The sequence below is a fragment of the Anguilla anguilla genome, chromosome 1 (assembly GCF_013347855.1).
Source record: "Anguilla anguilla isolate fAngAng1 chromosome 1, fAngAng1.pri, whole genome shotgun sequence".
NCBI classification, from domain to species: Eukaryota; Metazoa; Chordata; class Actinopteri; order Anguilliformes; family Anguillidae; genus Anguilla; species Anguilla anguilla.
In genome coordinates this window covers 32194947-32219894 of record NC_049201.1, presented here as the reverse complement: position 1 = coordinate 32219894, position 24948 = coordinate 32194947, and the positions used below count along the sequence as shown (strand labels likewise).

Below are 24948 nucleotides of genomic sequence, written 5' to 3'. Positions count from 1 at the left end.
GGATGCATCGGTTGGTAACTTGTATGAACTTGACAACACAAATATCCCAGCATGGCAGACGAGACCACTGAAATATGGACAAGACGGGCCAAGTTCACAATTATTTTTTTGTTTTCTCTTCTCACTAATAAACGTTACGAAAATCCTTCTAAGAATGAAAATGGTGTGAGAAATATGTTATAATAGCTGAATTTCAGCTTATTTTAACCATACAACATATAACTAAAAACATTTAATTTAGCTCTAATTTGGAGTTTAATGTGTTATTTTAGAGACCAACTCATAGCCAGAGGATAGTAGTGTTAGTCGAGTCGAAATAAACTTTTTTAGTTTTCATTTCACTAATAAATGTGACTAAAATCTTCCAAGAACGAAAAGGAGGCGAGAAATAGGTGTTAAAATGGCTGCATTTGAACTCATTTTAAATACAACTTCTGTGAATAAGTATCGGCTCGTAGCCAGTACTAACCTCTGTTGTAACGAGGGGTGCATCAACAGAGGCAAACGGAGTTGTGTGCTGTAGCAAACTCTGATTTGAAGTTGTTGGCTGATACAGAGAGCAATTTTAAATGATCGGAATGGTTCGGCTAACTTGTTGACGCTTGGTTGGCTGCATCGAGTTATCCAAGCCTGCCATTGTTGCTGAAAGTGCTAGGTAGATTTTTGTCGGTATAGAAAGTAATTGTGAATTAAGCAACCGACATGTATTAACTAGCTAGAGAACAGAGGATAAAAGAGACGTTTTGTTCACTTTCACAATTAGTTAATTATTACACATGTAGGTACTGTACCGCATTGTGTGACAATATTTTTGCATTTTTTTTATCTGATAGCAATGTTTCATCTTAAACCTTCATAAGGGGCTCATTTATATGCTTTATAATGGACAAAAAACATTTTATTCAATTTTGGAGAGATTTTGGATATGTTTCTGGACACCTAGCTATTTTAGACCACTGTACTGACTGAAAGCTTGTAATTCCCATTTGAAAATTATGCAACAGTGATTTTCTTGTGTCAAAACAGTTGATTTGTAGTGAAATACGTGAATATGTTGTGATTTACAGCAATGCATAATTTAGACATTTTGGATAGATTTGGAGACGCTGGGTACACTGCTTAGTTTTTGCTTCATACATCTATAGTAGTTCTACATAGCCACCCTTAGATTTTATGAACTTGTGGTCAAGAAGTTCTTGATCTAGCACATGTATAGTTTAACCTCCTGTATATATGGAATCTCTTAGTATTTCATTGCAAACTTAAAAAGTGCAAATTTATTTTAGATTTTTTGTCTAAACAATTGCATTTGTGGCACTTTATTTCTTCCAAAATTGTGAATATAAACTAATCTGCGTTAATATTGTAAATTGTACAAATGTCTTGCTTCATTTAAGCCATTTTTCAAGTCTCTGTAGTGTTCACATCTGGAGTTAAGCTTTAAATAGGGTACCCCCTAAATGGGCAAGGATTGGCAAGATTTGGCTTGTGTATGGCTCACTATATCAGAATTCCAGGGGATCAAAAGTTTACATACACCAAGTTGACTGTCTCTTTAAATAGTCTGGCAAATTACTTTTTTGACTACAAACTTTAGTCTGAAAGGTTCAACTGAAACCCAAGACAACAACAAAGGAACTGGTGAAGGAGTTGGAGGCACTCCTGGACGGAGTGTGGCACAGTGGGTAAGGAACTAGACTTGTAACCGAAAGGTCGCAGGTTCAATTCCCGGGTAGGACACTGCCGTTGTACCCTTGAGCAAGGTACTTAACCGAAATTGCTTCAGTATATATCCAGCTGTATAAATGGATACAATGTAAAATGCTATGTAAAAAAGTTGTGTAAGTCGCTCTGGATAAGAGCGTCTGCTAAATGCCTGTAATGTAATGTAATGTAATCAGGTACCAAAGTATCTACATCCACCATTAAGAGAAACCTACATTGGCATTGCCTGAAAGGCTGTCACGCAATGGAGAAGCCCCTACTCCAAGACCGGCAAAAAAGCCGCAAGAAGGCCAAATTTGCAGGTGATCACCAGGACAAAGACCTAGCCTTTTGGAGGAGGTGTTCTTTGGTCAGATGAAACAAAAACTGAACTGTTTGGCCATAATGATGTATAGAGGAGAAAGGGTGAGGTTTTTAATCTGAAGAACACCATCCCAACTGTGAAGCATGGGGTGGCAGCATCATGTTGTGGGGGTCTTTTGCTGGAAAAGGGACTGGTGCACTTAAGAAAATAGATGGCATCATGTGTAAAGAGAATTATCTAGAAATACTGAAGCAACGCCTCAAGACATCAGCTAGAAAGTTAAAACTTCTGGGTCTTCCAGCAGGACAGTGATCCTAAGCATACCTGCAAAGTTGTAACAAAATGGCTTAAAGACAACAAAGTGAAAGTATTGTAGTGGCCATCACAAGGCCCTGACCTGAATCCCATAGAAAATTTGTGGACTGAACTAAAAAAGCATGTCCGTGCAAGGAGGCCCACAAACCTGACTGAGTTACACCAGTTCTGTCAGGAGGAATGGGCATAAATTCCGGCAAAGTATTGTGAGAAGCTTGTGGAAGGCTACCCCAAACGTTTGATTCAAGTTAAGCAATTAAAAGGCAATGCCACCAAATACTAACAAAGTGTATGTAAACTTTTGACCTACTGATAATCTGATATAGTACTTAAAAGCTGAAATAAATTTGTCTCTTAGCTATTATTTTGAAATGACCACTTATGGGAATAAAGTAGATACCTTAATTGACTTAACACAGGAAATGTATGGTAAACTTGAAATGTGTGGAGTTGTGAAAAATTGAATTTGAATGTTTGGGCAGAATCTTGGGCAGTTATTTCTTTCGAAGAACCTCTTAGCTTCCTGTAGTTCTTTTTTAATTTGACCATGCATATCACAATATTCAGCCTCATTACTGTGCTGTCGTTTTTATATGTCTTATACTCTTTTTTCTTAAATTCTCCCATGTGGCTTTGTTCATCCATTGGGGAGATTGCTTCAGCAACTTACTTTTCTTTACCTTTGGAATTAATTCACTTTGTTCCTCAAGAATAACCCTTTTGAACTTGCCCCACTTTTCATTCACAGTCTTACATTCAAGAAGTTGCGCCCAGTCATCCATCTATCCATTATCTATACCCTCTTATCCTGAGCAGGGTCGCTGGGGGTGCTGGAGCCTATCCCAGCGTGCAATGGCCGAAAGGCAGGAATACACCCTGGACAGGCGGCCAATCTATCGCAGGGCACACACACCATTCACTCACACACTCATACCTCTGGGCAATTTAGAATCTCCAATTAGCCTACCTGCATGTCTTTGGACTGTGGGAGGAAACCGGAGTACCCGGAGGAAACCCACCCGGACACAGGGAGAAAATGCTAACTCCACACAGAAAGGCCCCAAGCTGAAATTCGAACCCACAACCTTCTTGTTGTGAGGCGACAGTACTACCCACTGCACCACCGTGCCGCCCTGCACCCAGTCAGTATTATGCTCATTGAAAATTTAAAATTCTGGCTGTAGAGGAGGCCTTTCTAATTTGCCAAAATTCATCAAAACGGATTACCTCTATGTGACAAATTCTGTCGGTATCATTATCATCCAGAAATGATTTTCCTCTTGTTGACTGACTGGCATACTGTGCCAAAAAAGGATCATTTGTAACATTTATAAATTCCTCCTCACTTTTTCCTTGTCCTGTCATCAATTTTCAATTAATAGTGGGGTAATTGGAGTCACTCATAATCTCACCTTCCTGACAAGCTTGTTTCATGTTTCCAAAGAGCATTGAATTCATAGTACTGTCTGAAGCTGGCAGCCGGTAACGTATGCCTACCATCAGGCCCTGCTCATGTTTCCCAATGAGCTTAATCCAGATATCCTCACTAGGCATGAGCTGGTTAAATTCTGGAATCTCCTGCACATAAAAACATCCCCACCTCTTACTGGGTCTATCCTTCCTAATGACTTTGTACCCCTCTATGTTATATTCATCCCCATACTCCTCCCCAAGCCATGTCTCTTTAATCCCAACTATGGCATAGCCCCCACTATTATTGCAGTTCTGAAACATTTTTTTATATGCTTCTAACATTTAAACTTAAACATTTCAGTTTATTAATTGTACACATTCTCTCCTCTTCCCAAGCCACCCATAAAAAGATTTTGGTTTTTAAGGGTCCTACCACTCTCAGGGTCAAGGGCAAGGTCCAATTTCTGCAAGGGCTGGAACCAGTTGGACACCACAACCTGGAGATGCCAGCCCCGTGTGGAGTGCTTGCCCTTTTCTGCGCTTACACTCTACTGTGACCCAACTACAGTATCTCTGCCTGCTTGTTCTGGATTCTCCTCCTTTTCCTTGCTGTGGTGTGCACACCAGTTCCTTAAGGGACATGCTGCTCAATTCTTGGAACTCTACTCATTGCGAACTGTGGAATCTAGCAAGCTGGCCCACAAGATCAAGGATCTTGCTCTCGAGGTGCTCAACCAGCCGGCAATGGTGGCAGACGAACTTCCTCTGGAAATCGCTTTCCAGAAGCGTGATCATCCTGCAACCCTCTCACAGCATACAGCTGTAGGGGACCCCAAACTGCAGAGCCGGGCGGCCCTATACGCTCACTACGCAAGTTGTGTAGGGCCCCGCAAATTACGCAAGGGCCCCACCTCCCCCTTGTGTCAAAGCGGGTATCAATGTTTACAACTTAGATGAGAGGATGACGTGGAACTATCCTTCTGGTCACGAAAAGAGAAAAAAAAAAAAAAAAACACAATATGAGTGAATTGCGGGAACAGCAATCAGGTAAACTTGTGTTCTCTCCTCTCCAAGTTTGATGTCAGCAAATAACATTAACGTTAAGTTGATGTGCTAGCTTGCAGTGCATCTCTCTCTAGTATGTCTGTCTTGCTAACCTAGCTGGGCAGTGCATCTGGTCTGTCTATGTCTTGCTTGCTTGCCAGGGCTGTGTTCTGTGACTTTGTGCCTGACAAAAGTGAGAGTGAAATACGTAAGGAATTATCCACGACGGGCTGTCCCGTATTATTTTACCGTTGTCAAGCAAACCTCTCATTGTTACTGCTATTTGGACCGTTGACATGCAAAAACTCTGGTTGGTTGTTCTATTTGCACCATTGCTAAGCAAAAACCTCTGGTTGTTAATTCTATGAAAACAACGATTCCATTGAGAAAAATAGTTCCTCCTCGTTTTATACCAATAAACAATAAAGGGGAGGGTAACAAAAGGTGTCCCTTTATAATTAATTAATCACGGCCTGAAGTGACCTATTGCTTTTATAAAACGGTCACCAAGTATGGCAATATGAAAGTAATAGACACACTCCAAAACGTTTTTTTTTTTCCCTCAGACGCGGAGTGATACTGAATTGTGCAAAGGAATTAGACGTCATAGCCATGGTACATGGTTAATATAGCACGGCTATGAACCAATCAGATTGCTTGATTTGAGCTACGTATTTTATAATGCTTAATTATTACGTCTGATAAACGCCAAGGGGCAACTGTGCTTATAAACTGCAGCTCAGAAAAGATAACCGTGTCGCGCGTGAACATGTGTTCATATGCGCATGCACGAAATGAAACTTTCCAGCAGCAACCTCTGTGGGGTCTAGTCCAGACAATATATGGGCGTGATGGCATTCCTCATAGGCGCACATAATTTTAAAACAAGACAATGATTATCTAGTCTCTCAGTCTAGGTCTAGTTACGACTCTGGTGTAATGCAAGATGGAAAGCAATGGATTGACATTGACTACTGATTAAATATTCTTATTCTTAGACCGCCAGATAGAGCAAACTGTTTTAAAGGAGGGAGGACTGTAGTGGGAGCACTGTGGTGTCAGGTGTGACAGTGGGGCAATGCCAAATGGTTTACATGGCCCACGGGTCAGGTAGGAGGGCCCCAGGGAGGTCAGGACCGGCTCTGCCAAACTGTTGAAGATATACATCAATATCTTCACTGGTGGCGCCAGCATGTAATAATCAGTCTCATAATAATTATACAGACTATAAATTAGCAATTCAAATTAATAACTAAATTAATAATTATTAAATTTACACATTAATAGTCTTTTTTAACCAAATCAAAATATCATGTTCAGCTAATACCAAACTAATATAAATGATTCAGCTTAGAGGTGAAGGTATTCTACTAAGTTATTTTGATTAGCAGCGGCTGACTCAATTCAACACAAGAGTAATATAAATACAGACAACCGTGTAAATATAATAAAGTTTATTAAGCACAAAGTACCGAAAAGGGCAAAGCACAATTCTATACACTGGTGTATAATAAACTATGTGAGTGCACGTGTGTGTAGGTGTTGTGTGTGTGTGTGCGCGCATGTATGTGAGTGAGCAGTGTTGGATGTTCTCCTATGTTTTGGGTTGTGTACCGCAGACGTGTTCATGGAGAACAAACCAACAGGATGGAGTATGAATAGAGGGATTTTTGAAACTAGACAAAGCTAGTGAAAAAACAATGGCGCATGAAGAGTACCAAATAGGTAAGGATATTTCCTATATGGCTATCAGTGTGCATTTTTTGAGATCATACTGTATTATGACCAGTAATTGAAATAGGTAACATGCAGGATCAGTTCTGTGCGTTATATATTTGAAACTAACGCAGCACGGTGGATGGCTTAGAGCAATACAGTTACAATAAGTCACAGCTACATACATCCAATCATAAATGTGGCTACATTCGGTCTGTCGCTAATTATACTAAGCCTAGAGTTACAGCCTTACTTGAGTCCTTTGGTTACGTTGTTGGAAATTATTCCTGGTTTCCAGTGCGAAGTTTGTGGGAGCTGTGAAAAAGGGGAAGCCGTTCGTCCTTTCCTCCTGGTTCCAAAACACGCAGCCGGGTCCTTGTCGCAGGTTGTTTGCCTTGTGGGAATTTCTCTGCAGGATGCGTCAGTCGTGCGTGGCTCTCCTGGTTCTTTGACCACCGCTAATCATAGGAGCGCTTTGGGGTGCCTCGTTCCTCCCGCAGCCGGTAGCCGAGGGTATACGCGCCTTGCTCCGTTGCAGGCCTTGCAAAGTTTTCCTGGCATGTGGACTCACAAGAGAGAGAAGAGAGGGAAGGGTGGCGAGTCCAGGGAGAGGAAAAAAACAGCGAAGTGGAGCAGAGAGAGCAAAACAACGGCAACCTTCAATAAACGGAGGTTGCCGTTGTTTCACTCTCTCATTGAATTAATAATACCAAAAAAACTACCAGGTGTGGAATCAATCTGGTTATTATCAACTAGCTTAGCTAGCTTTTACTAAATTGGGATGGCAGGTATGACATCCTGCAGAGTTACGCCTTGGCATGGCGGCATGCCCCAGAGTTTGGCACTTTTCAGGGTTCCCCACAGAAATAACCGCAACGACTAACTCTCATCCCTTAAAATCATTCATTTCTGTACTTTCTGACCCCATTTCAATAGACAGAATTCACAAAAAACTTCACACGTCCACACAGTAAAGCCCCAAACTAAGCGGATTTTGCATTTTCTCCTTCTTCTTTTTATTCTTTTTTTTCCTGCCTGATTACATCATCACAAATGCTCCAAGCCCACAAATAATATGTTTCTCCATTGGACATTTAAGGTACATCAGCCAATATAAACATTGGATGCGCACACAAAATTACATATAGAGATGCACTGGTTTAAAAGAGCAAAACTTTAACATTCATGTCTCCTTCACTAGTAGCTCACCGGGTAGCACATTTGCCTGCGACACTTTTGAATGACTGACAGGCTAGGTTTCAGTCCCCCTCAAACTCACGAAAACTTCTCAGTCATTACATTGCCTTCCTGGGTTACTAAAAATAAAACACATAAACTGTATCTGTTGCATCTGTATAATTTTTGCTGCAAACTCATTTATATTTCTGAAATACAAATAAAATACACCCACACTTTAGACAGTTCTGCTTTTTGCATTTTAACCGAGTTTAACGTTAGCTACCTTGCTAACGACATGACAGACCAACTGTACGTATACACGGATATACACGGCATGTATATCCATTTCCTTAAAAAGTGACAATGTCAAATATACCACTGCCATTTCTACTGTTCAATCATTTTTAAATGGGCTACTGCAATGCCACATTTATAAATTTTTATGCTAACCAACCCAATATATCCCCTACCAACATTTAGTAGGTTTGTTGTGCACAATAGCCCATTGAGAACGCTTCCATTTAAAAATATGAAATACACTTTCATTTATTTTTCATTTCATTCATGGTAAAGGAAAAATGGATTCATATGTGTTTCTTTCAGCTAGTATGTGTTTGCATGCATGTATGTGTATGTATGTCTCTCAGCCTAAATTTATATGAATGACTATTATCACTAACTCATAACAGAGTACAAAACAAAATTATATCTGATGAAAAACACGTTTTCAGCATAAAAACACATTGAAAATGTGTTTTTCATCAGATAGCAATAACTAAAGTACACCTTGTGCTAGGTAATATTTTATTTATATCTCAGGACAGAATACAACCAAAATGTATCTGGAATCAGATTTTAATAAACGACAGCTAAAGTTAGCACGTAACAATAAAGGCAAACTATCTATCTAACTATCTACTATCTATCTACCTATGTTTAAATGTATCTGTCCCTATAAACATTAAAATAAAATAAAAAAATTTAATTATAAATGCAGACTATCCATAATTTGTGCCAGTACTGTAACTATCATTTAAACTTTGTTCAATTACAATCAAAAGATTGTTTAAATTGCATTTATTGTCATTCTTGTTATTACAGGTGAGCGTAAGAAAACAAAATTTATACACTCCCCCCAGGACCACAATGCAGTATAAGAACAGCCGTGGTCAATTAAAAATGGAAATAAATACAGAAATAGAAAATAAAAAGACAAAAACAATATGAACAGTAAATTAAAAGTATGCATTTTTCTTGCTTGTTGAAGTCAAATTGGACAGCATAGATTCACGAAAACTTAATTGGCTTTTGAATAGGCTATATGATCATGCGCAAATTGCATGGGAAAGCCCTGTAATTAGCAATCCGCTAGATGATGAGCTGCGCCTAAATTGAACTGTGCTATGCGATATTGACTGACACACTCGAAGCAGTGTCTCCTCTTCCACTTGAGTACATGAAATTACTAAACGACTCAATTGTGTCAAAATCCACGTAGAGAATACTACTCCACCGATGCGACAGCTTGCAACAAGCCACGTGCCAGCCTGCCGTTTAGGATCTTCTTAGCCTAAGACAGGTTTCAATGAAAGATTGATGAGATGTACAAAGGCTTCAACAGAGTTGTTGTGATTGTGGATGACATCCCCGTCTATGGCCATACTAAAGAGGACTACAACAGAAACCTCTTTGTGAAGGTCCCATTAGAGTGGAGTCCAGCTCAACTCCAAGAAGAGTCTGCTCCACAGAAGTCAGCTACTTCGGACATTGTCTCAAAGTGGAAGGAGTAATTCCAGATCCACCGAAGATCACAACCATAAAAAAGATGGAGCCACCGAAGAACTGCGCCAAGCTGGAAACAGTACTTGGAATGGTCAACTACTTTGCAAAGTTTTCCCCCTGCCTCTATGACATCCAGTGCAACTCTGACAACTGTTGCCCTCCATCTATTATTTTTCATACAAAGTGTACAAAAGACGGTGTGTATACTCATTGCAGCTTTGAACTATTTGTTTAGCGACCATCCACACTGGGGGGTGTAGATTTAGATTCTGAGATTATGATAACCAAGGCAAACACAGAAGTGACAACGTTTGATGCACTGAACTTAAAAAAAACAATAGCTGCAGTAAAGGATCTGAAACTTCAACAGATGGACGTGGATGATTTCAGTGTTGCTGTAGTTTATTTCGCGCTGCAAAAAATAAAAAGAAAGAGATGTTTGTCCGCTTGATCAGACAAGGGGACGGGACACTGCTAACGCAGCCACCCATGTGATGCTTTAGACCAATTGCAGGCAGTTTCTACCTTTACATAGGTGTGCAAACATCTCTGCTAGTTCGGCCTGCAGGGATGTGCACGCTGTGTTGGCCAATGTCAATGCAGAGGTTTGTTTTCTCCAATGTGCCATTTTGCATTTTAGTTTATACAAATTAGCTAAAGTTTGTTTCTGCAGGAAGTATACTCCCAGTTTTATGGGCAGTATTGAAGCACCTGTCTGACCTCTATTATTTCCCAATGAGTGAGAAATCAGCAGCCTGTTTCTACCTCCCCAGGTTCCATAAATATCCATTGCTGTCATTGCTGTCATCATCCTTGCAGTTCAGCCCTTGCGCCAAATGCTACCCGGCAATACCATTTTTATAGCCTGTTACCCTTCCCCCTCATTTCAGTCTTCAACAGAGGCTGACCTTGCTTTGACCATGGCCATTTTCTGGAACAGGCCCTGTGCTTGTCAGTGTTTTATGGGTTATTCCTGGGAGTGGCAGCAAGTTAGAAATATGTGGGGGTGTTTTAGTGTTCTCTCATTCAGAAATGTCCCTCCACCACAAACCCATGTTCACATCTCCATGCACCCACCATGTGTAGGGGGGGTTCATGAAGTATTATTAAGAGCTAACTCGCTAAATTTTGTAAATATTTTGAAACTGAAGGCTTTCATCCAATCAGATTTCAGTTCGGCAAATTGTTCCAAACATTTCCTTTATCCCACTTTGTGAAATACCCTCCGGTAACTGTGGAGACATGAAAAATTAAAAACAACTGCAACAAAAAACAAATAAAAAAACATCCAGCCTGGCTATGGTGTTGCATTTCAGTTTTGTGTGGCCCAAGTGTACAAAGTGAATTAATGACAGTGTGTCACGGCCCTGTAAGTTGCATGGCATGCCAAACAGCAGCAGCAGCAGCTCAGGAAATGTCAGAACCCAAAAATAATTTGCTAGCCTTTTCCGAGCTCTGTAACTTCCCAAACAGGTGAAAAGAACCACAGGTGAACCCTGTGGTTCTAAACCACAGGGTTCAATAACAGGAGTGGGTATTAAATTTGGTTACTTAAACTGACACAACCAGGCTAATGGAAATGTTTTTTTGTTTGTTTGTTTGCATGGGTCTTTATCTGTGTCTCTGTGTGTGTGTGTGTGAGAGAGTATGTGAGTGTGTGTGTGTGTGAGTGTGTGTGGGCGCTTGCATGCGTGCGTGTTTAATTTTAGGGGTCTGGTATGACAAGATGACAAGGGCACACAAGGCTACAATCTGTAGAAAGGTTGAATCTGGAGAAAGTATTTGGTTGGATCATTAGTTAGCCATACAGAACCTTTGACTGCCCTTGTGCGGGCCATGTGTGTTGGTAAATCACTTTTTTTATAGACAATTATTTTTATGTTCCAAGGAGTTGTCATTAATATAATTTATTCATTTTGAGTATGAGAGTACTGCTGTAAGTGATATTCATTCAACGAATTTTCAGAACAGCTGCTTCTGGACTTTTGTTTGTATGGTACAGATTTAAAGACTGATGCCAAAGACGAGATTGGGCAAATTAAAGAATCCCACATTTTAGGCATACCTGCAACTTTTTAGAAAGTGTGTGATCTTGGGTTTAGGGAGTGTTCAAAGCTTAGGTGGAACACCCCTTTTGTACAGTTGGGCAAGGGACAGGCTGTTCTATAACCTGAAAGCAGATTGGCTGAGAAGAAATGTGATATGATGCACTGTCACCCTCAAAGCTCCATCTTGCCTTCTAGACGATGCCTTCATCAACCCTCAGCTGGCTAAGATCTTTGACCGAGTTCGACAGAGCGCAGACTTCATGCCAACTAAACAGATGATGGTAAAGTTTCCTTTGCCCTGAAATTAACGTGTTGTGTTTGTTTGTTTTTTTTATAATTGACATTCCACATTTGAACTGCTCTGCCAAATACACAGCACTCTATATTTGTTCGGTCAGTCTGAAATATGAGTCCCTCAGTAAACCACAAAGAGAGAGGATTCATCCAGTAGGCTGAAGACAGTGGGCCCTTTGTGGGTAGGGACAATCCTCAGCATGTGTCCCACTTCTGCCCCCCCATGGCAGAAAGCCATTAGCAATGACCTGGGTGCAAACTGGAGGGACAAACTGGAGTTCTTTGAGGAGAGGCCGTTTGCTGCTGCTTCCATCGGACAGGTGCACCTGGCTCGGATGAAGGATGGCAGGGAGGTGGCCATGAAGATCCAGGTGAGAGGTGTCTCGGTGCATGCTGCCAGTGAGGCCTGTTCCAGGATCAGTTCAAGTCATGCTTAAATTGAGGATTGGGAGAGCCAACTGAATGATCCTTACAAGCTAATGCTAAACAGTGCATCTCTCTTACCTTTACTAACACTAGATGAGCATTGTTGGTAAGATCATGTTTCACTCATTCCACCCTCGGCATGAATGCTTTAAACCTGACTGAGTTACAGCAATTCTGTCAGGAGGAATGGGCAAAAATTCTGAAAAAGTATTGTGAGAAGCTTGTGGAAGGCTACCCAAGCGTTTGATTCAAGTTAAGCAATTAAAAGGCAATGCTACCAAATACTAGCAAAGTGTATGTAAACTTTTGACCCACTGAAAATCTGATATAGTACATAAAAGCTGAAATAAATCTGTCTCTTAGCTATTTTTTTGAAAGGACCTCTTATGGAAATGAAGTAGATACCCTAATTGGAAATGTATGGTTACATGAAATGTGTGGAGTTGGGAATAATTGAGTTTGAATGTCTTTAGCCTAGGTGTATGTAAACTTTTGGCCTCAACTGTAAGTCATTCATTCAAACTTGCAAAATCTAGGCCTGCCATTAAAGGTACTGGATATCAAAATGATGCCAGGTTACAACAAATGAACAAAAAAAAAACTAAACAAGCTCTATTTCAAAGCAGTGCTAACCAGTGTTTCCTAAATTATTTCAAGTGACTTGGCCCTGTATTTTTTCGTCTTACCATCTGAAGAGAATGTGGTCGTTCAAAGTTTATGATATAATTTGAATATCAATATTATATAAGTAAATAAAGTAATAAACACTTATTGAAATGGCCATGAACGGTCATGTATCTTGCTTTTGATCATTTAGATTGCTGCATGTATAAAGTTGTTGCTGCGGTCCTGCAGAAGAAGCCCCTGGCTGGGTGAATCCTGCAATAGTAGTTAGAGGTTTTAGGGCCTACCTTGTAGTCATGTAGCTATCTGAGTCATGGGTAGGATTTTTTACCAAAAGCTGGTAGCGGCCACTGGTTCCCATTCGACTGGTAAGGTTATCTACCGGACAAAATCGCAACGCAGATTTCAGTGCTTTCATTTCACAACGCAGTCATTTTTGTGCCTTTTATTATGCTTGCTCTGTCAACTTGTTAGCTAGCTAACATTAAACTAGGTCTAAATTCCAAAAGCAAAATTGTCTAAAGTGTGGCTTTACTTTGCCCAGAAAGATTCAAACAATGGGACGTATCTTTGCATTTAAAAAGCACTCTTATGTCGTCGTTTGCTTGTTATTTTAAAGAAGGCGGAATACTGGTTCAGGTTTGAAATACCCATTTTATACCCATTCCTAGTCATGAAGTGATATTGTGTGGGGTTTGCATGTGAAATGATAGAGAATGCATTTAGAAATAATTCATTTCTCACAAAGATTATGCTGCTGAAAAGCAATATTGTTCATTTTTGGCAATTATTAGTTAGCAAACAAGCTAGCTTCCACACAAACCAAAGTGGTGACCGCAAAGTTTTTAAAAACCTGTGCACTCCCTAATATGTCCTTTTTGCATGGGTATCCAAGTATCTTCAAGTATTTGGCTACTTTCGAGATCTGATTTTGTCATAGGCTGATTTAGCTAAATGCCCAATGGGGATAATTATGGATTTTGCTACTGGAGCATTTGTGATGATGTAGGAGAAAAGAGAATAAATGCAAAATAACCCAAGTTTGGGGCTTTATTGTGTGGATGTGTGAAGTTGTTTTTGAATTCTGTCTTTTTACATGAGGTCAGAAGGTAAAGAAGTTAATGTTCTTAAGAGAGTCTGTGGTCATTTTGATTATTTCTGTAGGAAACCCTGAAAAACTCTGCCAGACTGCTGGGGAATCCCAGACTGTTTCAAAGACCAAAACAGTAACATCTGTGCAGCTGTTCCTAATAAACTTCTGGCAAGATGCCACTTTTAGCAGATAGCGTCAGACTAAAGATGAGCGATTTTTTTTAAGCCTTCACATTATTGAGCAGTAACAATACTTCATTACTGGGAAGTTACATGCAGCCCTCTCTAGTGCTCCTTTAATACACTTGTTGCACGGTTCTGTTTAACCAGTGGAATACGGTGCACAAGCTTTCACCAGTGTAGTTGTCTGCACAGTGTCGATACCAATATTTTGTAATTACAAGTTAAATGAAACTATCTTGAGGGGCAGGTTCATCTAAAAGCCAACGTGGTAGTTAACCAATTGGTGTATAGTTTTTTGTTTAACTATACTGTACAAATTTATTAAAACAGATTTTTTCAAAATTGAATTTGTTTAATTTCTGTAACATGGTGTGAAGAAATAAGCTGCATGTTTACCTGCCAAGGGATTATTCAGATTGTTGGGACACTTGTTGATCAAGGATAATTAATAAAAACAGGTTGAGACCAATGGTCAGTTTAAAGGGGAGTTTGCAACTATTAATACCAGTATCACCTGTGTTTTTTGAGGGACGTAAGAAAGTGTCAGAAATAACCAGTTCACTTCATTTTCCAACAGTAAGTTTGTTCCTGGTCACAGGAGCACTCTACCACTGAACAACACGGCCCCATTGTTTATTAAGACATTTTATTGATAACACTGCCTTTACAAGGTATCTGGTATCAGCTAGCTAGCCAGCTTCTAAACAAAAGACTCAACCCACTGGAAGTTGTCTAGGAACAGTGACGTCACTTATGCTGTTCATTAAAAACACTTTATAAATAAAATGGTCTATATGCAGGTGGAGGGCCTAGGTACAGAAAACAGATGAAAAACATTATATGAGTGAATAGGCATTTTGTGGTTCTTAAACCTCTCCTTGACACAGTCCTTGACTCTGTAACACAAAGGTGTTGATGTCTGCAATCCTTCATGAGACCTAAATTAATGACCACATAATATGACCAATGACTGTGAATTACTGTAAACCCCACCACCCATGTGATTGTCAGTAGTTTAAAATCAGCATGATGGGGTTTTAGCTTTTGAGTGGCCCTGTACTAAAACGTTTTGGAAGAACCAGAAGATTTCTGAAGTGACGCTACTGTGTCTTTGTCTGTTGGATTGATTGCAGTACCCAGGAGTGGCCCAGAGCATAGACAGTGACGTGAACAATTTGATGACCGTTCTGAGCATGAGCAATGCACTGCCTGACGGTAGGCCTTCTTCCCCCTCTCACCTGAAAAATGAACACAGCGTGGAACAGAGGTGTATTTCACTCAGTATCTGGAAAGTAGAGGCTCCTCTCCATAGTAACGTACATAGCTAGGGCTTCACAAATGATCATTCCATTGGGGGGACTATATGAAATGGGCTGTAATTCCTACTCTAATCACACAATATGGATGTAAATACTCTAAAATCAAAGCTGATAGTCTGCACTTTACCTCATGTTTATTGTTTTATTTCATAGCCAATGTACTGGAGTATGGAGTCAAAACAACAAAAAATTGTGTCACTCCCAATTTTGCATTTAGCTGAGGTGTGAATTGGTATACAATTCAGTCTGTGACTGCAAACTACCAATAAACACTTTTTAAATAACAGTTTAATCAAACCTAATGAAAAGAGAAATTGAAAGTCAGTATTTACAGTGTACCATAGGAACTAATATTCTGTCCTTCCCTATTGGGGAATATTTCCGTGTAGCTTTATTCCAGCCCCAAATCTGCATGTCATTCACACAGACAGCATGTCCACATTATTAGCCGCGTTTCCACCGCAGGAACTTTACCCGGAACTAGGAACCTTTTGAGGAACTCAGTGCGTTTCCACCGCAGGAACTAGGGTCTAAATTTAGTTCCGGGAGCTTTATTTTACCCCCAAAAAAGTTCCTGCTCGGGGGGTAGTACTTTCCGAAAGTACAGGAACCTTTTGGGTGGAGCTTGCAGCGCTGAACATTTCTGATTGGTCGAGTACTCGCAGCATTTTTTTGTTTATTTTCAACCGCCATGTTTAAAAATATGCAGGCGCAAACCGATTTATTTTCATAATAACTTCAAATCAAACTTGTATGTTATGCGGCGCAGTAGCCTAGTTTTGGTTATAGCCTGCCAACGTCTTGGAATTATAACGTGTGCTCTTCTGTTCTTTTCTTGCTTTAGTATTCGTTTTATAAAATGCTAAGCATTCGTGCTGGGACAGCATATTACGTACCGAAACATTCAAACGGATTAATTCGGTTGCTGAATATTTTCTTCCGGATTTTCTTTGTTAGCCCGTTGTAATTGACTCAAAACGTTTGATACAGTTATGTGAGGTATGCGGTAGTTCTGCGTAATTCACATTGGTGATACAGTAAAAGCAAACTGGAAATCACCTTCCGCACTTTTTGTCAGGGTAAAATAACAGGTTAATTCTAGTAATCGTCCCGTTAGCTTTTTCAGACTGCCGTAATTTTACTCTGCCATTCTTCAATTCCACAAAAAGACCAGGAAGACTATGGACTAATTTATGGTGCATGGTTCGCATCTGGAGGGCACACTTCGCTGCTCGGCTAGCAGTAACTTCGAATTTAAATTTTCACGCAAGTCCGAGTTTTCGTTCTATTCTTGTCATTTTGCGATTAGCCTATATGGAATTGACGATGAGAAAGTAATCAAACAGCAAATTGTTTACAACGTGTGCATGTTTTCTGCTGTTGTTGCCAGTTATATTGGAAATGTGAATGCATTCTGTCTCTTCGGATGTCAAGACATGAAAGCGAATGTTCGCATAAAAACATAATGAATGTGTTTGAGAGGATATATAAAACAGTTAAAATCTGACTATTGGCCTGTTATATCCTATTTGTTGCATAACAACGGTCCAAGTTCAACTACCAACGACAGTTTTGCTTGACAGCGGTAAAATATGCCCAAACGGCTGCAGAAGAATATTTCAATTCCAGGTGATTAAATCGATAAAAATCAATAAATACAAAAGTAACCATATATAGTCATTGTTGGTAACCCGTTGTATATAAGTGGAATAAACCCCTCCGGGCTGTCCTGGTTATTAGAAAATAATGTAGGCTACTTCGGTGGTAGTATGGGGTTACAGAAGAAATCATATGACAGATGGACCGACGACAACGTCGCTTTTTCATACGTCAGTAGGCTAATTTGCCTAATCTTCGCGGGACTTTAGACCGCGGTGGAAACACAGACAATCATGGGCTGAAGGAACCTTTTAGTTCCTTGAAAAGTAGTTCCTGGGACTAAAAGTTCCGCGGCTATTGACTCACTTATTGTGACACTTGTTTCACACTAAAGAGAGATCATTTGTGAGAGAATTGATTATGTCATTATTCTCATCTTTGTTTCTGTCACATGCAGGCTTGTTTCCGGAGCATTTGATTGAGGTAATGAGCCGGGAGCTGGCACTGGAGTGTGATTATGTAAGAGAGGCCAAGTGCGCTAAGAAGTTCAAGTGAGTGGGGAAAAAAATGTTCTCTGGGGATAGAGTTTGGTTCAGTGTAATGAGTCTGTCTGGTATACTGTAAACAGATGGATTTCATTTATTTTGCAATTGCAGTTGGACAATAAATCACACAATTCAGAATCACCTGTTGTAGATGGTAGAATTGATGAGTACTTGAAAAAGTACCTTGAAAATACAGCCTTGAGCTGCAGCTGATGTCAATCAGGTTTTTATTGATGTTCTATCAATTAGAAGTGCAAATAGTCCACTGGTAAAAGTGGTTAATCCAGAATTAGATGCATTTTTAAACAATTATATAATATAAGGAGGGCCAGTTCTATTAGGTTCACAGCTTTGGCAGAAGCATGGTCGGCGGATCAAAATGGAAGAGGTCACAAAGGAATCAACAGATGGGACATACAATTATGTTTCACACATTTTATTTGTTCTTCAAGGAAAAATCATCACATTTGCTGAGAGAGTTCTCCTTGCGTATTCACTGTATCTTACTACCACCATGAATTACTCCCTCATTTGTAGTTAGCACATGAATGTCGCACTGTGGATCTGCAGACACACTGTACAGGCAATGCATTCAATGAACAACAGTCAATGAGTTTGCTGCGAAAAACAGAATTATAATGTAACCCCATGCCAACTGAAAAATAAGCTATATTACTTTCAATCAACTCATTAAGCTTTTCAGGAGTTTTAATCCCATGCAAGTTTTTAGACTTAATATGACAACCCTCTCGTTAGACTTAATTCTGGCTTTCAACAAGAAGTGCTGATTCAGGCTAGGCAATTGAAAATTATTTGTATTAGAGAACTCACAGGATGAATTCTGGGATATAGCTGAATAAATGTTTACAATTCTTACTTAAAAGGCAAAAAGAAAACAAAAAGTAACCAACTGTGATACAGACAGATACATCTCTTCACCAAACATTGTCAATCGATGACAGAAGAGACAGTTAAACAACTGAACTTTAAACTGAACTGTAAACTATTTTATGAATAAAACTATTTACATATTTCTGTATTTGAGTGTATTGCCCACCACTTCAAACAAAAACTCATATCCCCTGTACATTTCAAAATGCTGCTGCATGTGCACAGCCCACAATAAATAGAATGAAAATGCGAGAGACAATTTACATTGCTGTCAGTCATTGTCTGTACTTAATTACTGGTAATTACTTTATCAAGTTAGATGTGTGTGAATGTGGCTTGACAAAAAGGCTGGTGGCAAAGGAAATACGTACATGTGAGAAAATCAGATACATAGCATACGCATAATAAACTAGAACTGAAAGATGTTTTGTAAAGACATGAATATTTATACCAAGATGGAACTGATTGATTGTTTTCTGATTGTCAATGAGATAAATGACCTCTGTTCGTGGAATGTGAATAATTATTTCTCATTAATTTTAGGGCCCATCTAATTGCAGTATTTTCCATTGTAATTTTTGGATAGCGCAGACAAACATTTATCTGCCAGATGGAACTTCTTTTCTATCAGCATTCCACAAGCTGAACTGTGTTGACAATTTGTGAACTTTGAGCGTTCTTCACGCGCAGTCGCTGCATCAAGGGTGCATTCTAAGTGCAGTTTCTTTGTTTTCCATTGAACAGGGAGCTAATGAAGGACCATCCTTTCTTCTACGTACCTGATGTGATTGATGAGCTCAGCAGCCAGCATGTCTTCACCACCGAGCTGGTGCCTGGATTTCCCCTTGACAAGGCTGATAGCCTCTCCCAGGACCTCAAAAATGAAGTGAGCCTTTAACCCACAGCCTGTGGAACTGGCCACCATTATCCAACACTTGTCAGAAACAAATATTTGGGTCAAGACAGCACTTTCTCTTGACTAGCACCCAGAATCTGCTAGACCATCTTTATATTAATGTTTCACTCTGAAAATGAGTGTCATTCCTTTTTTGAATTGGAGAAATGTCTTTTGTCCCGACAATGACTGCTATCCATACCTTTTTTGCAGATTGTATTAGTTTATCAAAAAGGCTTCACAGGGACTCATTTCAAAATTATTGTAAAATGTATTGATGAAAAGAATCCCAATGGGGTCTGCTTTAAATGCTCTATTAAAGGTCCTAGAAACTGGACTCAGATTGTGGTTATATTGCCCAGAAGTGATAATTCATTGTGTTTTTCACCAAAGTGAAGGTTTTTAACCAAATTATAACCATTGAATTGTAATAAATACTAATAGATTATCGAGACCTGTTCAGCAGACAAGGACAGAGTCGTTGTGTATCCTGCGCTCATTACCGTTCATATCTGTCATTTAAACCATTCCTCATCGCTAGGTTAGAACATGCAGTAACAGACTAGCAGACAAAACAAAAGAAAGCAATATAAGCTAGGCTTTACCATCATATAATTAAACATGCAGATCATTCGGTGTGTAATAGTGTTGTAATACTGAGCTACTCTAACATTAGACTCGACATCAGTCTCAAACTCCGGACATTACACCCAAATAAAGAAAGGCTTTGATTCCACATATCTAAGCTTGGAAGCTACTTAATTATCGCAAGCTTATGGCAGGTCTACTTACCGAATCCATCACGCATCTCTTATGTGACAACCGGGAGTGTTGCTAGCAGCAGCAGTAGGGAGGGAGGTGCACCAGCGCTAGATTTTTAGCAAAGCCACATTGTTTTTTGTAGATAGCTGTAGATTTCTGGCCTGACTTTGGGTGTTCAATTTGTCAGATACTAACAACAATCTCAGCTTAATATAATTAAAACCATTACGCTAAAAATCATAACTTTTTCTGCTGTCTGGTATGTACCAAGCACTGTGTATGGCCTGTACCTACATGTGTAAAGCCTGGTTTTGAACAATCCAAGGGCCTCATGATCCCTGGAAGACTTGACAGATGCTGTCAAAAAATGTCTGCACAGTTTACCTTAATGCTACACCAAATCAGGCTGTTCTGTTATAAGTCATTCAGCTAAGCACTTTAGAAATAGCTTTGTCCTCCTAGGAAAAAACATAAGGGTGCTTTTAAAATGTTGCACAGTCTTGTAGCTTCTTGCTAAAGTGTTTAATGTTCTGAAGGACAATATCTTCTTGGTTCTGTAGATCTGTGAGAACATCCTGATCCTATGCCTCAGGGAGCTGTTTGAATTTAGATACATGCAGACTGACCCCAACTGGTCCAACTTCTTCTATGATCCACAAACACACAGGGTGAGTTTATTGTTTTGGCCCTATAATGACAGGTAATGTAAAATTTAAAATTCAATATTGGCTCACACAATCTCATTGATGTAAACTGCATCAAATATGTCACTGTTTAAGTTCAGTCACAGATGACGTATTGCACTCAATTTTCTTCCTCATCATAAAGATTATGTTATTATTATCCATTCATTGCTTTATTCAAGTTAACTGTCAAGCACAGGGGTATGATGACTGTACGCTGAACCTGGAGTTTACAGTTTACAGCTATAGCCACCTCATTGTACCCCAAACACACACGCACACACACCCCTCATTTTCTCTGTTAGGTCGTGCTGTAAATAGTTAAGTAACTGGTTGTACTGTACTCTGTCTTTATATTCCCACTTAGGTTGCGCTGTTAGATTTTGGTGCCACCAGAGGATTTGATGTGAGCTTCACTGACATCTACATTGAAGTACGGCTCTTCAGCATGTAGTTGAGAACATGTCAATAGATTATTGCAGACATGTACAGTCCCAAATGTATTGGAACAGTAAGGTCAATTCCTTTGTCTTTGCTATACACTGAAGACAATTGAGTTTGAGGTCAAAAGATGTACATGAGATGACAGATCCGAATTTCAGCTTTTATTTCCTGGTATTTTTATCTAGATTTGTTAAACAACTTAGAACATATCACCTTTTGTATCAGACAACCCAATTTTTAGGTGAGCAAAAGTATTGGAACATGTGACTGACAGGTGTTTCTTGTTGCCCAGATGTTTACATTACATTACATTCATTTGGCAGACGCTTTTATCCAAAGCGACGTACAAAAAAAGTGCATTTCATGGTCATAGACAACTGCTAAACACAGGTTCAGTAAGGTACAATACTTATTTTGTACAGCTATTTCTAGCCAAGAACACAGTTTAGTTCACACAGTGAACACTATTCAGACCTAACCTCTGCAAAGCCAACTAGGTAGAAGAATAAGCTACAGTATTAGGACAAATACAAATTACCAAAAAGTGCTGGGATGGGGCAACATGTAACAAGTGTCATGAAAAGGGGGGGGGGAGATTTAGGATTTAGAGTGAAATACACAGCGTGGTGGTGGTTAGTCTAGGTATAGTCTGAAGAGACGAGTCTTCAGGCCAGGTAGTGAGATGTGTCCTGTTAGATTGATTGGTTAAACAATAAATAGTTCTGAATGTCTACTCTTGGTTTTAGCCTTGGGTTTTGCCTGTGAAAACTGAATTTGTGTTATAAAAGATAAACTAACATGAAGACCAGAGAGCTGTCTTTGGGAGAAAAGCAAGCTTAGAAAAAAGGGGAAATCGATCAGAGTCATTGCACAAGCATTGGGGATAGCTTGTACGACAACCTGGAATGTCCTGAAAAAGAAAGAAACCGTTGGCGTACTGAGCAACAGATATCGAACAGGTCGACCAAGGAAAACAACAGCAGTTGATGACAGAAACATTGTGAAAGCTGTGAAGAAAAACCTCAAAACATCAGTCAGTGACATCACAAACAATCTCCACAGGACAGGGGTGAAGGTATCTCAATCAACTGTTCGAAGAAGACTTAGAGAGCAGCAATATAGAGGCTATACCACAAGATGCAAACCACTCATCAGTAGTGAGAATCGGAAGACGAGATTACAATTTGCAAAGAAGTACAGAGATGAGCCACAAAAGTTCTGGAACAAAGATTTATGGACTGATGAGACCAAGATTTACCTCTACCAAAGTGATGGAAAGGCCAAAGTGTGGAGAAAGAAGGGATCTGCTCATGATCCAAAACATATAAGCTCATCTGTGAAGCACGGTGGAGGAAGTGTCATGGCTTGGGCTTGCATGTCTGCTCATGGAGTGGGCTCACTAATCTTTATTGATGATGTAACTCATGATGGTAGCAGCAGGATGAATTCAGAAGTCTACAAAAACATTCTGTCTGCCAACTTACGGAGAAATGCGTCCAAACTAATTGGGAGGAACTTCATCATGCAGCAAGACAATGACCCAAAACATACTGCCAACACAACAAAGGATTTCATTAGGGAGAAAAAGTGGAAGGTTTTAGACTGGCCAAGTCAATCACCAGACCTTAACCCAATTGAGCATGCATTTCACCTCCTGAAGAGGAGATTGAAGGGAAACCCCCCCCCGAAACAAACAACAACTGAAAGAGGCTGCAGTAAAAGCCTGGAAAAGCATCACAAAAGAAGAATGCAACAGTTTGGTGATGTCAATGGGTTGCAGGCTTGATGCAGTTATTGCAAGCAAGAGATATGCTACCAAATATTAAGTGTTATTTTCTTTCATTTACTTAAATACTCTCTGTTCCAATACTTTTGCTCACCTAAAAATTGGGTGGTCTGATACCAAAGGTGCTATGTTCTAAGTAGTTTAACACATCTAGGTGTAAATACCAGGAAATAAAAGCTGAAATTCTTTTTATCTCAACCCCAAATGTATTCAGTGTATTGCAAAAACAAAGGAATTGGCCTTGCTGTTCCAATACTTTTGGAGGGGACTGTAGCATAAAGTGTTACCCATTTTCAATTTGTATAACAATGATCAACATTGTAAATGTTGTGGTGCATTTTTTTTGTGTCATGCATTTACACTTTCCTTGGAAAGACAACCTTATTTAAGATATTTTTAAATGCAGTCATTTCTGTGATGTTTATTGATTTTTTTATTAACACAGCAGAACATTTACACATTATACTGTTTTACCAGATTATTAAGGCAGCGTCAATAGGAGACAGGGAGGGGGTGCGACAGCGGTCAATAGACATGAAGTTTCTCACGGGGTATGAGACGAAGGTAAGAAACCATTACAATAATCCAACAGCCCAGTCCAGATAGCCCATAAAAGTGATGCAGTTCAAGATCATAGGGCTAGTAGAGCTTTCACATGTGGAATATTTGTGCAATATTAGAGCAGCCTGTGCCATGCAGATCAACTTCTCCGTTGATCTGCATTTTCACCTAGATAATTGCATTTCTGGCACTTTATTTCTACCGAAATGAAGAATATAATCTAATTGAAGTTAGTATTGTGTTAGTAAATGGTACAACTGTCTTGCTTCATTTAAGCCATTTTCCAAGTCTCTGTGATGCTCACATCTGGAGTTATAGAGCTTAAATAGAGTGGGGATTGCCCAGATTTGACATCTGTGTGAAGGGGATAATGTGTATAGCAGCAAATAGTTAAAAATAACAAATTGCCCTATGGGTCTGTGTAGGAGTAGGTCAGGCATGCAAATATGTGTGTCCTACTGTTGGTCTAGAGCAGGGGTGGGCAATGAGGGCCGTATCTGTTTCTGGTTTTCATGCCAACTTCTGGCATTAATTACTTAATTACCCCTAACATTTACGCCATCTGGCATTTCACCTGCATTTCTTGAAAAGTGCATGAAGGACAGCCAAAGACTGCTCTTGTGTCTGTATATGAGATGTTTTACTGTGATCTAATTTACGAGTGAACCAGTGTTGGTGTGTACAGCCAATTAGCTCATCATGAGTAATTGGTGGAAACAAAAACCTGCAAACACACCGGCCCTCCAGGACTGGAATTGCCCACCCCTGGTCTAGAGCTTCATATAAATACATGTGTATAAATAATAAAGTGACATAGGTCAGATCTAAGACATAAAAGCACAGAACATCCAAAAACACAGCTCACATTAAAATCTGATAGAAACCCTGTTATCATTATACAGTTCCGTTTGGATAACCTCATTTCAGGACATAACTTAAATTGAAAACTGCAACATGCTGTCCGCCTGGAACACTTGCTGATAAATATAGACTTGCCACAACTTGCACAACAGCCGTGCAAAGCCAAGAAAACTACAAGTTGTGTTACAACCCACATTTATAGAATTCGATATAAATAAGATTACTAATACACTCTAATAATATACTCTAAAAACATACACCTAATGTGGTCTTCCGTGCGTGTTCCATCCTATATTGGCAACATATTTCAACAAGAGGAAATTCTTAATTTTTTGATGGGGAATATTTTCCGAAACCTACGTGAGTGCCACGCATTTGTATATATTCAACACGGTCGTGAATAGGCTAGCCGAAATTAAATTTGAGCTTGGGGTCTCATTCATGAGTGAGGGAGAAA

The 24948-nt window shown here is 39.6% G+C and overlaps 1 protein-coding gene across 3 annotated transcripts in view; it reads left to right on the top strand.

The window, feature by feature from the left end:
* LOC118233926 (atypical kinase COQ8A, mitochondrial-like) overlaps positions 1–24948 on the top strand; it is a 61675-nt gene that overhangs the window by 31235 nt on the left and 5492 nt on the right. For all 3 annotated transcript variants that reach the window (XM_035430047.1, XM_035430069.1, XM_035430058.1), the window contains exons 7-14: positions 11722–11807; positions 12051–12191; positions 15279–15360; positions 17521–17614; positions 19244–19385; positions 20717–20824; positions 21207–21272; positions 23547–23633. In XM_035430047.1, coding sequence (XP_035285938.1) covers positions 11722–11807; positions 12051–12191; positions 15279–15360; positions 17521–17614; positions 19244–19385; positions 20717–20824; positions 21207–21272; positions 23547–23633 — 806 coding nt within the window. The remainder of the gene's footprint in view (positions 1–11721; positions 11808–12050; positions 12192–15278; positions 15361–17520; positions 17615–19243; positions 19386–20716; positions 20825–21206; positions 21273–23546; positions 23634–24948) is intronic.